This window comes from Ammospiza caudacuta, chromosome 23 (assembly GCF_027887145.1).
Source record: "Ammospiza caudacuta isolate bAmmCau1 chromosome 23, bAmmCau1.pri, whole genome shotgun sequence".
NCBI classification, from domain to species: domain Eukaryota; kingdom Metazoa; phylum Chordata; class Aves; order Passeriformes; family Passerellidae; genus Ammospiza; species Ammospiza caudacuta.
Window position 1 is genome coordinate 4,970,091 of NC_080615.1, and position 12,781 is coordinate 4,982,871.

General features: G+C 47.9%; 2 protein-coding genes across 3 annotated transcripts in view; one reads left to right on the forward strand and one right to left on the reverse strand.

Annotated features, from left to right (window-relative positions):
- Window positions 1-6,148, forward strand: part of JAM3 (junctional adhesion molecule 3) — a 35,417-nt gene extending 29,269 nt beyond the window's left edge. Inside the window, exons 5-9 of the mRNA XM_058818953.1 lie at window positions 466-662; window positions 931-1,030; window positions 1,358-1,487; window positions 2,798-2,852; window positions 3,417-6,148. Of these exons, the coding sequence (XP_058674936.1) occupies window positions 466-662; window positions 931-1,030; window positions 1,358-1,487; window positions 2,798-2,852; window positions 3,417-3,452 (518 nt within the window). The 3' untranslated portion in view covers window positions 3,453-6,148. The remainder of the gene's footprint in view (window positions 1-465; window positions 663-930; window positions 1,031-1,357; window positions 1,488-2,797; window positions 2,853-3,416) is intronic.
- A 659-nt stretch (window positions 6,149-6,807) lies between these two features.
- NCAPD3 (non-SMC condensin II complex subunit D3) overlaps window positions 6,808-12,781 on the reverse strand; it is a 40,640-nt gene continuing 34,666 nt past the window's right edge. Inside the window, exons 31-36 of one of the 2 annotated variants that reach the window (XM_058819074.1) lie at window positions 11,740-11,882; window positions 11,454-11,531; window positions 9,045-9,052; window positions 8,820-8,892; window positions 8,647-8,707; window positions 6,808-7,565 (exon numbers count right to left, since the gene is read on the reverse strand). In XM_058819074.1, coding sequence (XP_058675057.1) covers window positions 7,457-7,565; window positions 8,647-8,707; window positions 8,820-8,892; window positions 9,045-9,052; window positions 11,454-11,531; window positions 11,740-11,882 — 472 coding nt within the window. In that variant the 3' untranslated portion in view covers window positions 6,808-7,456. Of the gene's footprint in view, window positions 7,566-8,646; window positions 8,708-8,819; window positions 8,895-9,044; window positions 9,053-11,453; window positions 11,532-11,739; window positions 11,883-12,781 lie in introns of both variants that reach the window. The other variant, XM_058819073.1, reaches the window with a different exon arrangement.

Genomic DNA, 12,781 nt, shown 5'->3' on the forward strand with positions numbered 1-12,781 from the left:
TCCCTCTGGGCTCACATCTCCCAATGGGATGCTGTAGTTCTTATCAGCCATGCAGGGACATTCAATAGCTGTTATCAGCAGATGTCACCCCAGAGGGAGGAGTGGGTGTGAAAGAGATAAGGAAAACTGCCCACTGAACAGAAGACAACTGCCATGCAGATGGCAAATAGAATACAATTCTATATAGAATACAATAGAATAACAGAATAGAATAAAATAAAATAGAATCAATAAATAAAATAAATAAATAAAATACAATAAATATATAAAATGTAATAGAATACAATTTTCTTGGCAATCTAGGACACAAACCCACAGCCTCTGCAAGGGGAGCACAAAGGGCTGTGGGCATCTCCAAACAGTGGGAGGTTTAAAACCAGGTGGGAATAATGGGAAGTCTGGATGGTTTTGCCTAAGAGAGCAGAGAATTTCAGTGCCACTCACCTGGTTTGTGTCTCCCCACAGTGAAACCCGTGACTCCCAGATGCTCTGTGCCTAAAGCTGTCCCTGTTGGCAAGTCAGCCTCTCTTCACTGCCACGAGAACGAAGGTTTCCCCAAGTCCACCTACAGCTGGTACCGCAACAGCGAACCCCTGTCAGCCGACAGCAAATCCAAACCCCACAACTCCTCCTACACCCTGAACCCTGCCACGGGCACTCTGGTAATGCCCTGACACCTCTGATCAACACTTGTTTGCCTGGACAGGTTATCTTTAAGGCTGTTTGTAAATTCACCAAAACATTGCTTGGCTTTCAAGGAATGAATAATTTGAAGAGGGTGAGGTGTGCCAGGGTCTGGGCGAGCTGGGAGAGGGAGGATTGATGGGAGATGATCTTAGCAGAGATGCATGTTTATACACATTTTTATACCCTCACAGTGCCTTGTTCCTCATGTCACATCCCTTCCCTCTGTCCCTTTTCCCTCCCCAGGTTTTCCATGCAGTGCACAAAGGTGACACAGGGCGTTACTCCTGCATAGCAACAAACGAGGCTGGCTTTGCCAAGTGTGAGGAGCAGGAGATGGAAGTCTGTGAGTGGCTCTCTGTACAGTTTTCATCAACGCTGGCTGATTTATCACCATAAATAAATTGCCATCACCATCAGGATTGGGGGGGGGGGGGACATCCTACAGCCTTAAGTCTTCCCTGCTTTCTCATAGCCCCAAACATAAGGAGATAAAAATAATCTGAAAATGCAGGGAAACGTCAGATTGTGAACAGATTTAATCTTGAAGTCGGGGACTTACTAGTTCCCTGTGAACTATTGCTTAAAATGAGAGATGGCATTTTAGTGTGTGTGAAGCTGGAATGTGGCTGCTGCCCTGAAGAAGCACTGAGCTGGTGTCTCTCTTTGGCAGATGACCTCAATATTGGTGGGATAATCGGGGGAGTCCTGGTGGTCCTTGCAGTCCTGGTGCTCATCACTTTTGGGATCTGCTGTGCCTACAGAAGGGGATACTTTGCAAATGGCAAAGAGAGTGGGGAAAGGTAAGTTGGGCTTCTTGGACAACTCCCTGCAGCCTCAGGTAGCGTGGAGGAGTCTGAAGGGTGCCAAGAATTAGCGGCTAAAAGGAATTTCAGTGCCTAATTCCCCACCAAAGCCCTCAGGCCAAGCCAGTCCCTGAGGCACCCAATGCCCAGCTGTAAAACCCTGCAGCACCCAGGTTTATTTCATGGAATCATCACAGAATCCCAGAGTAAATTGGGACCTTAAAGACCATCCAGCCATGGACAGGGACACTTTTCACCAGACCAGGCTGCTCAGAGCTCCATCCAGCCTGGCCTTGGACACTCCCAGGAATGGATGGCATTTTCCTAAGGGAGAATTGTGATGTGGATGAGAGCTGTGCTCTGGTATCCACCCTCATCCTCTGCATGGAGAAGGGGGCCCAGCACAATTAAATGCCTGCAGGTGTTTGTCCAGCAGCTCCTGTGCTGTTGGCATAACGAGGGCCGTGGTTTAATGATCTCAGCTCGCTGCCTAATTAGTCTGAAGCATCAGGACATGCATAGGGAATGGATGCAGCAGAGCAGGCTCTCCACAGAAAGTCTCACTAGTTGTGAGGACCTAAATTTGGGATGAAAAACAGCCGTTCTGAAGCGCAGATGAAAATGTTAAAAACAACAGCATTAGCATCAGAGACAAGCCTCGATGTCCTTACAGAGTCTGGAGAGGAGATAATATATGCAAAGCCAAGATTCTCACCAGATAGATTTGTTCTGTGCTAAATGTTGCTTTTCAGCACAAGTCCTGTCTTGTTTTTCTCATTGGTTTCGTTTGTTTTTCAGAAAAAAGCTCTAAATATGCCATTTAAATGCAGCTGAGGGTTGGCATACACTGGACTTGACAGTCTTGTATAAATCCTGAGTTCCTGTGGGATTGCAAACAAGTGGTGCTTCCTTGTAACTAAGAAAAATGCTGAAGGCTTCTGGCAGTGAAGGATTAAAATGAACTTTATAATTGCCACAGGAAACAGAGCAGGAGGCACAGAAAGGCAGTGACAGACACCAAAGCAGCAAAGCCCAGGACAGAATCAGTTTATCTCTTTGCAGAGTTTTAGGGAAACACACAGCAATCTTCTCGCCCTGTGCTGAAGGGGAATTTAGACAAAATCCCAGTCATGGTAAACGATGGAATAAACACAGATATCTCATTTGAAAAACAAACTGGGTTTCTCTCTGCTTGCTTCTCACTCAGCTCCTCCTCCTCATTTCCATCTTCCCCAGCACCTCCCCTCCAAAACCCTGCAGTCTTCCTGTCCCAGAAATGAGATTTTTTTTTTCCCCCTTTCTTTCAGCTACAAGACTCCAGCAAAGCCTGATGGCGTTAACTATATCCGGACAGATGATGAGGTACCAACAAACGCTTTGCATTTCCATCTCTGGCAGCAGAGGAAGAGGGTGGGCAGAGGACGGGGAGCTGGAAGGGCCCACAGGCTTTGTGAGAGTGGGCTCCCCTCCTCAGCAGGGCTGGGGAACAGAGGGGAAACAGAAGGGTGAGGGCTGAGTCATTTCCTTAGAAATGATGAGGAGTTGAAGCTGCCTGAAGTGACTGATGCCAGGAGCTATCAGAGGCAGCTCTGCTCTGAGTTATCTCGTGGCCTGACCCCCCCCTTAGGATGAGTTTCATTGGATTAAGTGGGCAGGACGTGATGCTTTTAGGAGAGAATTTGTATTTTGGGATTTGAGTAGATCGCTGAGCTTAAGAGCAGAAAAAGCCTCTCCCGTTAGCAGAGATATCAGTGAGGGAATGAGAAAGTCCCTGCCACGCCTTGGTGTGCGAGGGGAACTGGTGCCTCCCTCTCCTTCCCATGGGAAATGGGAGCTGCCTGGGCATGGTTACACAGCTTGGATCCACCTTTTGGGGGCCTGGAAAGCTGCTGGATCCTTCCTACATCCCAAACTGTTTCATTGCAGGGCGACTTCAGACACAAGTCTTCGTTTGTCATCTAAGACGCCAAAAGGAGATCGCAAACCAGCAAAAGCAAGTGTGAAAATACCTCCTCCAGGAACTCAAAGCAAGAGCAAAAGATGAATTAAGTGCGCTTGGAAGAGTTTGGAACACACAAGAACTCGATAGCTAGCTATCTGTATATCTTTTTTTCTTTGCCAAAGTTTAAAGTAACTCCTCACTGCCCAACTCGCGTCTCCCCTGCCTCTGGAGATACCAACAGGATCACCCAAACCTGTCCTTGGACTGAGGAAGGCTTTCAGTCCTTCCCAAGAGACTGGGCTGTGTGAAGTTTGTGGAATTGCCTTCTCTTTGTGCTGCAGGGCCACGGCCACAACGTGCAAACCCAGCAGGGGCACAGCATTAGGTAAACCTGTAGTAGACATGAGCAGCAATGTGTTACCAGTAGACACAAAAAAAGGGTGCTGATACAGCAGTAGATGGACTTCAAAGAATGAATGTGGGGGATTTCCTCCCAAGAATGCATTGCCCAGGCCTGGCTGGTGACTTTTCCACATCTGTGATTGTCTTGTGCTCAGGTGCCCAGCCACCAGTGACAGTGAAACCACCACAAATGCCCTCAGCCCTGTGTAACTCCCCAAATGCTTTGTTGGGCAGGGGCAGGGCAGTGCCTGTGCTCCCTGCACCCAGGTAACCCCTGGTTCTAATCTGCACAAAGCAGGCTTGGCTCCTGCGTCCTTCCGTGGGCAAAGAGGCTTACAGGGGAGGCAGGGAGCCACTGCTAAGACATCCCTTTCAGGAAAATTAAAGCCAAATAATTTCCTGGGCTAAGATTGCCATAAAAGGTACCGAGAGATTCCTCCAGCTTTTTTTACCTTCTCCGTTTATTTTGTAAAACCCCCCCCAACCTTCTAAATTTTTTGCAAAGATCTATTTTGATTACTTCAGAAAAGGTAACATTTCTATTTAAAAGTGTAAATATGTGATGCCAGCAGCGTTTGAGTAATGGAGCTATTTTTTTACTGTCGAAGCTACAGGAGAGGAGCTCACACGTTGCTATAGTGTGGCACTGTCAGAGCATATCAGTATTAGTGCAAAGTGTAACAAAAAGCTGCAGGTGGAACAGCATCTCTTTCCTCTTCAGCCAGCTTCAGCCATTTCCTTGTCACAAGAGGTCTTACCAGACACAGAACAGAGTCACTCAGGGATAGTTTTTGTAAATTTATGGCAGGAGCTATCAACTTTTTTATATGGGAAAAAAAAAAAAAATTTCTTGCTAGTGACCAACACTTTGTTTTTGTCGTTGCAAGAAATAGCCAGGATGGGTTTTGGATTCAGTTCCAAAGAGGTGACAGAGTGACTTCAGTGTTTGCTGCCCCTCTGCAAGTTCCCTAAAGCACTAACACAGTGTGACAGCTACAGCAGCTTGGCAGGTTAAACCACATGGCCAAGGCCACTGTTACTGGGCTTGGGAAAGCAAAAGCTCAACACAAAAGCACTTTTACAGTGTCAGATGAAATTCTTCTCTAGATGGTAAAGAAAAAAAAAAAAAAAAGGAAAAGGCAAAACCAACCAAATTTGGTTCTCTTGACTTTAGAGAGAATGATGGGGAATATTTTGTTTCCCAAAATATCCACGTTGATAATGTTGAACAGCATTGGGTGAGACCAGGCTGCAAGATGTGGATGCAACACTAGGACTGTGCTGTGGTTTAGGAAGTTTTTTAATGTAGCAGAATTTAGTGTTCTTGTATTTCCAATATGAATTGAGTTGTCTTAACTTTTTCCTGTATACAGTATTTTGGATACTTGACAATTTGGACTGTCAGTGTTATTTTTTTCGTGTTCTGCTTTACTCTGCTTTGTCTCCTGGAGCCCTCGCTGGACATGCCATTGCTGCATTTGTTCCACCCCAAGAAAGCATTGCCACCTGTCCCTCTGCCAGGGGAAGCAAAGGCAAGGATGGGGCAGCCCCAGCCAGGTGTTCTCTGTGTAACTCACCCATCACCAATCTCCTGCAGCTTCTCCCTGGTCACCTTCTTAATGCCACTCTTCATCCAACCACCCAGTGCTGATTGCTGCCTCTAATTGTTCTGACATTCCTTTGCATCCCACTGCTCCTCTGTGCTGCTTTCAGGGTACCTCAGTAAAGGAGAGAGAGGAAAGGGTTGGACCAGGGTAGCTCTGGGAGCACAATCTGCAAACCAGCAGAGCTAGGAATCCAAACTTCATTTTATTATTTTCCCCCAGTTCTAAAATGCACAGTGGCATCTCTAACGAGAGAAAGGGGAGAGGATCCTACCCCACCCAGCTCGTGAGAGCTGATGGATGAATTCATTGTATCATTGTGAATAATATTCAGGTTTGTACTAATGTATTACCTTTTAACTTTGCCAAGAATGTTTTACATAAATACCAGGCTATAAAGCGTTCTTGTAGGGGTTTTTGTTTGGGCTTGGTGGTGGTTTTCAAGCAGCCAAATTATGGGAAGCTCCTGTTTTCAATTCAGTGAAATGAGGGAAAGTCTCTCCTGTCAGAGCACTCACAGTGGATGGAGGTGACAAAGTCCAGGGCTGTTTATCAGTTTATTCTTGGACATTTGCTCCTGGTTCTTCTCTAGAGAAGACAGGTTAAAACTCACAGGGCTCATCTCAGATACTGCTCAAGGACAAAACTAAAAGCAGGAAATAATCCAAATTTACCCTTCAGAGTGGTTAAATAATAGCTGAAGGCAGGAGAGAAAGGACAGAAATAAATGGTTTGGCCATAGTTTCAGCCAAAGCCATTCCATACATCCTCTGTTCTCTGACTTTGATTTTGGGAATAAAGTTTAACCTCACTTGAAGGCTTCTCTGATCTTCAAAAGAGAGTAGGGAAAGTGGAGGCAAATGTTGGGATTCCAGTGCAGGAGCAAAGTGCCTCTGTTTCCACTCCTGCAGCAAACCCTGCTCCGTGCCTGGGGCTGGTGTCTGACTTGGACAAACCAGCAGGAAGAAAACAGATCCCAGCTCCAGGTTTCAATGAAATCTAGGCCATGAGCTCTGTGATAAAAGCTAAAAACAGGAAAACTTCAGCGAGGTGCACGTGGCCATCAGGGAGACTCAGGAAGGGTCAGATTTACCCAGGATATTTGTGATAAACAAGGCACTTACCCACCTTGTCTGAGTCACTCATACCCTGCTTGCAGCCAAGTCAAAGCCTCTATTTAAAAGCTGCTGGGCCAACATTAATTGAACTGAGGGCCCAAGATACCAATGATGTGGTAGAAGAGACTGAGAAGCTGTAGAAATCTACAGGGGAAAAAAAATAAAATCATTTCTCTGTCAGCTGAAGAAAAGGGGAGACGCCGTGGGTGGAATTAATTCTGCAACCATTTATTTTCATCAAATGCTAATAGTTGGAAATAACACAGTTCAAGAATGGAAATATTCCATATAAAAAGAACATTAAGGCTGTTCATACACACAGGAGTTTGCACAACAAATAAGAGGTGATGTAGCGTGCAATTACCAGATTTAGGGGTGTGGCAGTGACAAGCTGTTTCACCTTTTTTCAAATTAAAGCAACTCTATTATAAAACCAAGAGGGACAATGAGGCATTGGGTGAGCAAACCCAGCCACTCACTGCCCTGCAAGCTGTGATAAATGAATTTATTGCCAAGCTCGTGGTGACATTATGCCCTTACTTTTCCAAATGGACAAATTACACATCCAGAGAGTGAAAAGCCACCCTCCTGTCACCCTGCAGTGTGAAGAGCAGCACTTAGAACCCATCCCTGTGCTCTGCAGGCTTTGCCCATCTCCAGGGCAGCTCTGGGGAGAGCCAGCTCAGAGCAGACAGGGCAGGATGAGCATCCACAGCCATTTCTAATCCATGGGGCAGTTCAGGAGGCTGGTGGGTGTGTGCAGCTCAGTGTGCCGCTCTGGGGGCAGCCAGCTCAGAGCAGACAGGGCAGGATGAGCATCCACAGCCGTTTCCAGTCCCAGGGGCAGTTCAGGAGGCTGGTGGCTGTGTGCAGCTCTGTGTGCAGCTCAGTGTGCCGCTCTCAGGTGTCTGCCCTCGGGGGGTTTCTGCGCTGGGAGCGCCGCAGGGGCCCCGCCTGGCCGCTCCTCCGGGCTGGGGACTCCACCTTCCACTCCCTGGGCCGGCACGGGCTGCGGGAAGGAAGCACAACAGCCCTGAGTGTCCAAACCCTTGGCCAGCCCCTCTCTCTCTGCCTGCAGTGGCTGTTCCAGCCCCTCTTTGCCTGCAGTGCCTGCTCCAGCCCCTCTCTTTCTCTACAGTGGCTGCTCCAGTGTTCCTTTCTGCCTGCAGTGCCTGTTCCAGCTTCTCTCTCTGCCTGCTCCAGTCCCTCCCTCTCTCCTAGCAGTGGATGTTGCAGCCTCTCCCTGCCTGTTCCATCCTCTCTGCCTGCTCCAGCCCCTCTCTCTCCCTGCAGTGGATCTTCCAGCCCCTTTCTCCCTGCCTGCAGTGCCAGCTCCAGCTTCTCTCTTTCCACCTGCAGTGGATGTTCCAGCCTTTCTTTATTCCTACAGTGGCTGCTCCAGCCGTTCTCTGCCTGCTCCAGCCCCTCTCCCTGCCTGCAGTGCCTGCTCCAGTGTTTCTGCCTGCCTGCACTGGATCTTCCAGCCCCTCTCTGCCTGCCTGCAGTGACTGCTCCAGCCTCTCTCTCTGCCAGCAATGCCTGTCCCAGCCTCTCTCTCTGCCTGCAGTGGTCCAGTGTTTCTTTCTGCCTGCAGTGGATCTTCCAGCCCCTCTCTGCCTGCAGTGGCTGTTCCAGCTTCTCTTTCTGCCTTTAGTGTCTGCTCCAACCTCTCTCCCTGCAATGGCTGCTCCAGTGTTTCTTTCTGCCTGCAGTGAATCTTCCAGCCTCTCTTTCTGCCTACAGTGCCTGCTCCAACTTCTCTGCCTTTAGTGCCTGTTCCATCCTCTCTCTCCTAGCAGTGGCTGCTCCAGCCCCTCTCTCTCTCAGCCTGTTCCAGCCCCTCTTCTGCCAGCAGTGAGTGCTCCAGCAGCTCTCCCTGCCTGCAGTTCCTGCTCCAGCCCCTCTGCCTGCAGTGGATGTTCCAACCTTTATTCCTGCAGTGCCAGCTCCAGCCCCTTTCCCTGCATGCAGTGGCTGCTCCAGTGTTTCTTTCTGCCAGCAGTGCCTCTTCCAGCCCTCCTCTCTCTTTCTCCCTGCAGTGCCTGTTCCAGCCCCTCTCCCTGCCTGCCCCAGCCCCGTACTGCACTCACGGTTTCTCCAGTGATGTCAAACAGATGATATCCCTTGGCCCATCCTCAGCCTCTTTCTTCACTGCAAACAATAGAGATGTTTTCGTATTTTACAAAATGCCACAGAGTTTGGTCATTTGGGGTTGGTTTCATTTCCCCCTCCCCCTCAAATAAGAGTGCCAGAGGTGACTTGCCTGGAGCTGAATGGGGTGTGTGCATCAGGCTGATGTGGCTGACCCCAGCACCAAAAGTCAACTCACTCATGGTCTCTGGAAATAAAATAAAATAAAAAAAATCACATATTAGCAGCCTGTGACACAGCCAGAGGGCAAGGCACGCTGCTGTGCCATACTCAAGTGTCACAGAGTAAGTAAATCCAGTTAATTGCAAACACACAGATCTATCTCTTCCTCACAGACCTCAGGGTCTCCCATCTAGCCTCAAACCCCTGTGCTGAGCGTGATGGGCACATCACCCCCAAATCCCAGCCTCAAACCCCTGTGCTGTGATGGGCACATCACCCCCAAATCACAGCCCCAAACCCCTGTGCTGAGTGGGATGGGCACATCACCCCCAGATGCCAGCCCCAAACCCCTGTGCTGAGTGTGATGGGCACATCACCCCCAAATCACAGCCCCAAACCCCTGTGCTGTGATGGGCACATCACCCCCAAATCCCAGCCCCAAACCCCTGTGCTGTGATGGGCACCCCAAATCCCAGCCCCAAACCCCTGTGCTGAGTGTGATGGGCACATCACCCCCAGATGCCAGCCCCACAGCCCCCCTGGCTGGGGGCCATCAGGGTGGCACCTTGGTGCTGTGCCCCCTGCCCTGCAGGCACTGAAGCTCTGCCATCCCACCCAGAGCAGCTGCTCCTCTTCCTCAAGGCAGAATCTGAAAACTGCCAAAGGCCCTCAAGAGCCGCTCAGTGAGGAGCAGCCAGACAAGAGGAATCACTTGACAGGGGAGCTAGGTAGAATTTAGCTTGCCTGAATAGGCCCTGGTTGTCAGCTGTCTCTTTCCTGTCATTTATCTCATGGAGAGATGTCACAATATTCAGATTTTACTTAACTCAACGCTCTGTTTTATGCTCGTGTTTCCCAGAACCTTTCACAAGGAATTAAGGTAGGAAGTGCTTTATAGGGCAAGAGTTGGAAACTCAGCTAAAAGGACTTCACAGCTGAGCTGGGTTTGCTCTGCAACTCCTGCCCTGTCCTGGAAGGGAATCACAGAAATCAAACTTGATCCATCTGCCTTAGCTCTGCCCTGCATCTCCCAGGACTGTGCCAGTGACTCTGTGCAGTGTGGGCCTGAAAAAGTTACCTTGGTAAAGTGATGGGGAAGGAAGGGAAAAAAAGGAGAAAGAAATGGTAAAGATTAGGTAGAAAAGAAATGGGGAAAAAATTGAGAAAAAAAGGTGGGGAAAAAAAAGGGGGGGGGGAAGAAAGGGGGGGAAAAAGGGGGGAAGTAGGGATTTCCTTGCAGTGTGATTATCTCCACAATAATGTACAATTTATGTACAATTCCCCTCACCCAGCTCACTGAAGCTGCTCCCAAAGCACCAAGCAGGAGCTGAGGAGCCCCAAAGACAGAAGGGAAGGGAGAGAACACAGCCAGAACAGCTGAAGGAGGCAGCAAGAGGGGACAGCTGCTCCCAACTTCTCAAGTACAAGCCTGTTTACAAAGAACTGCGTCTCCAGCAGTCCCAGAATGATACAGCAGAGGAATAAAATGTTTTATTCTGGTTGTCTGTCAGCCTGTGCCGCCATACAGATGGCTCAACACACGCTGACTGAAGTGATGCTCCTGCTCTGTACAGTTTGTCTCCCTGCTGAAGGACACATGCTGCCTCCAAGCAAAGCAGGAATTCAGCTCCAGCACCACTGCAGATTAACATTTTCCCTCCTTTTTCACCATATGGTGCTTTAAGAACAACAGCCGTGCAAGCTTCCAGGAGACCACAGCACTCAAAGAATCCTGCTCTCTAAAAACACTTCTTGCACAAAACCCTACTTTTATTTTTGTTTTTTTTTTTTGCTAATTGCTCAGGCAAAGAGAAACATTGAGGCAACACGAGCAGCCCAGCACATGGGGAAGGAAGGACAGGATCAGATTTTCCAGTGGCTGCTCAGGGCTGTCAGGGGTTTGCAGTGTGTGAGGGGCACTGCCACACCTCTGGGCTGAGGAAGCACAACCACCTTCCTCTTCAGCACCCCAGAGACAAGGAGGGAACAAAGGGCACTGTCACCTCAGCATCCCAAAATAAATTCCCTCCGGCACTGAGCCTGTGAGATGCACATGGAGACACTGCACTGTACTTTTCAGTTTCACAGTTTCAGTTTTCTCAGCCCTTGGTTTCAGGAGGGCTCTTCCTTCCTACAAGCACTTAGATAAATAAATAATCCACAGCCATTGTTGGGGAAGATGAAACAGGAGAACCTTATCAATATGATTGCCTGGCAAAAGATTTTGAGAATATGGAAACTGTAAGTGAGATTGAAATGAAAGCAAGCTTTGAGATCCCTCAGTTACTGAACAACTGGAAAACAATGGTGTGGCTGGCTGAAGGTGATCCCCTTTTGATGGAACAACACCCTCTGCTTGCAGACAGGCCCAAGGGTCAGAGCAGACCCTACAGCTTGGCAGAAGGGGCCCAAAGAGGAGTTTTTAGGGTTTAAAATGTAACACAGTATGGTAATGTAATGATTCTTATAGGCTGTATGGAAATGCTGTAGGATTTGTATCTTGTACTAGATTGGTTAGTGAGAATCAGAATATTCAACACAGAAGATCTATTGTATTGTAATGGCACCACCAGTTCCTACTCACCCTCTGGGGTGCTGATTGCTCTCCCCACCACAGCCATGGTTCCTCCACTGGACTGTTGGTTCAGGCTTTGGAAGGAGACTGGGAACAAGAAGGGAGTGAGTGAGATTTGGAATGCACTGCAGCTCTACCTGGGGCTGTGCAGAGCAGGGCAGGGCAGCTCCCACCTTGCTGGTGCCAGCTGTGCCCATGCAGAGCAATCCCCACCTTGCTGGCTGCCAGCTGTGCCCATGCAGGGCAGTTCTCACCTTGCTGGCTGCCAGCTGTGCCCCTGCAGGGCAGTTCTCACCTTGCTGGCTGCCAGCTGTGCCCGCTGCTGCCTCGGAGGAAGCTGACAGGCTCCTGCCCACGCTCCTGCTGCGCTGCTGGTACCTCTCCTGCAGGGCCTTCCTGGCCGAGGTGAGGATGGCCAGGGTGCTCAGGGACGCTGCCCTAGGGCACAAAGGGACACAGGGACAGGGGTGAGGATGGCCAGGGTGCTCAGGGGGCACAAAGGGACAAAGGGACAGGGGTGAGGATGGCCAGGGTGCTCAGGGACGCTGCCCTAGGGCACAAAGGGACAAAGGGACAGGGGTGAGGATGGCCAGGGTGCTCAGGGATGCTGCCCTAGGGCACAAAGGGACACAGGGACAGGGGTGAGGATGGCCAGGGTGCTCAGGGACGCTGCCCTAGGGGCACAAAGGGACAGGGCTGGCATCTCCCTCTGAAAGCCCCAGTGAGAGCCTTGAGGGAAAATCTGTCCCCTCCCTCAACATCTAATAATGAGATTATGCTGCAACACCCGTGAGTTTCAGACCACTCTCTAAAGAAAGGATCAGCAAAGCAACATAAATAAATATAAATATATAAATAAAATAAATAATGTAAATAAATTAAAATATAAAAGACAATAAATATATAAACTCTAATATAAAGTAATATAAAAATATAAATAAATAAAATAAAACAATATAAATAAATTAAAAATATAAAATAAGATATAAACTATAATATAAAAATAATATAAAATTATAACATAATAAATATACACTATAATAGATATATATAATAATATAAATAAATATAAAATACATAATAACATGTAATCTTTACTGTAAAAATCACATAAAATATAACATAAATAAATATAAAATAAATAATATAAATATGAATAAATTAAAAATAAAAATATATAAACTCTACTGTACAACTAATATAAAATATAAATACATAATAAAATAAAATGAAAAAACCAAAGTAGAAATATATAAACAGAAATATAAAAGTAACAAATATAAGTACTTAATAAAACTAATAAAAATTACAAATAAAAATACAAAATATATGAACTC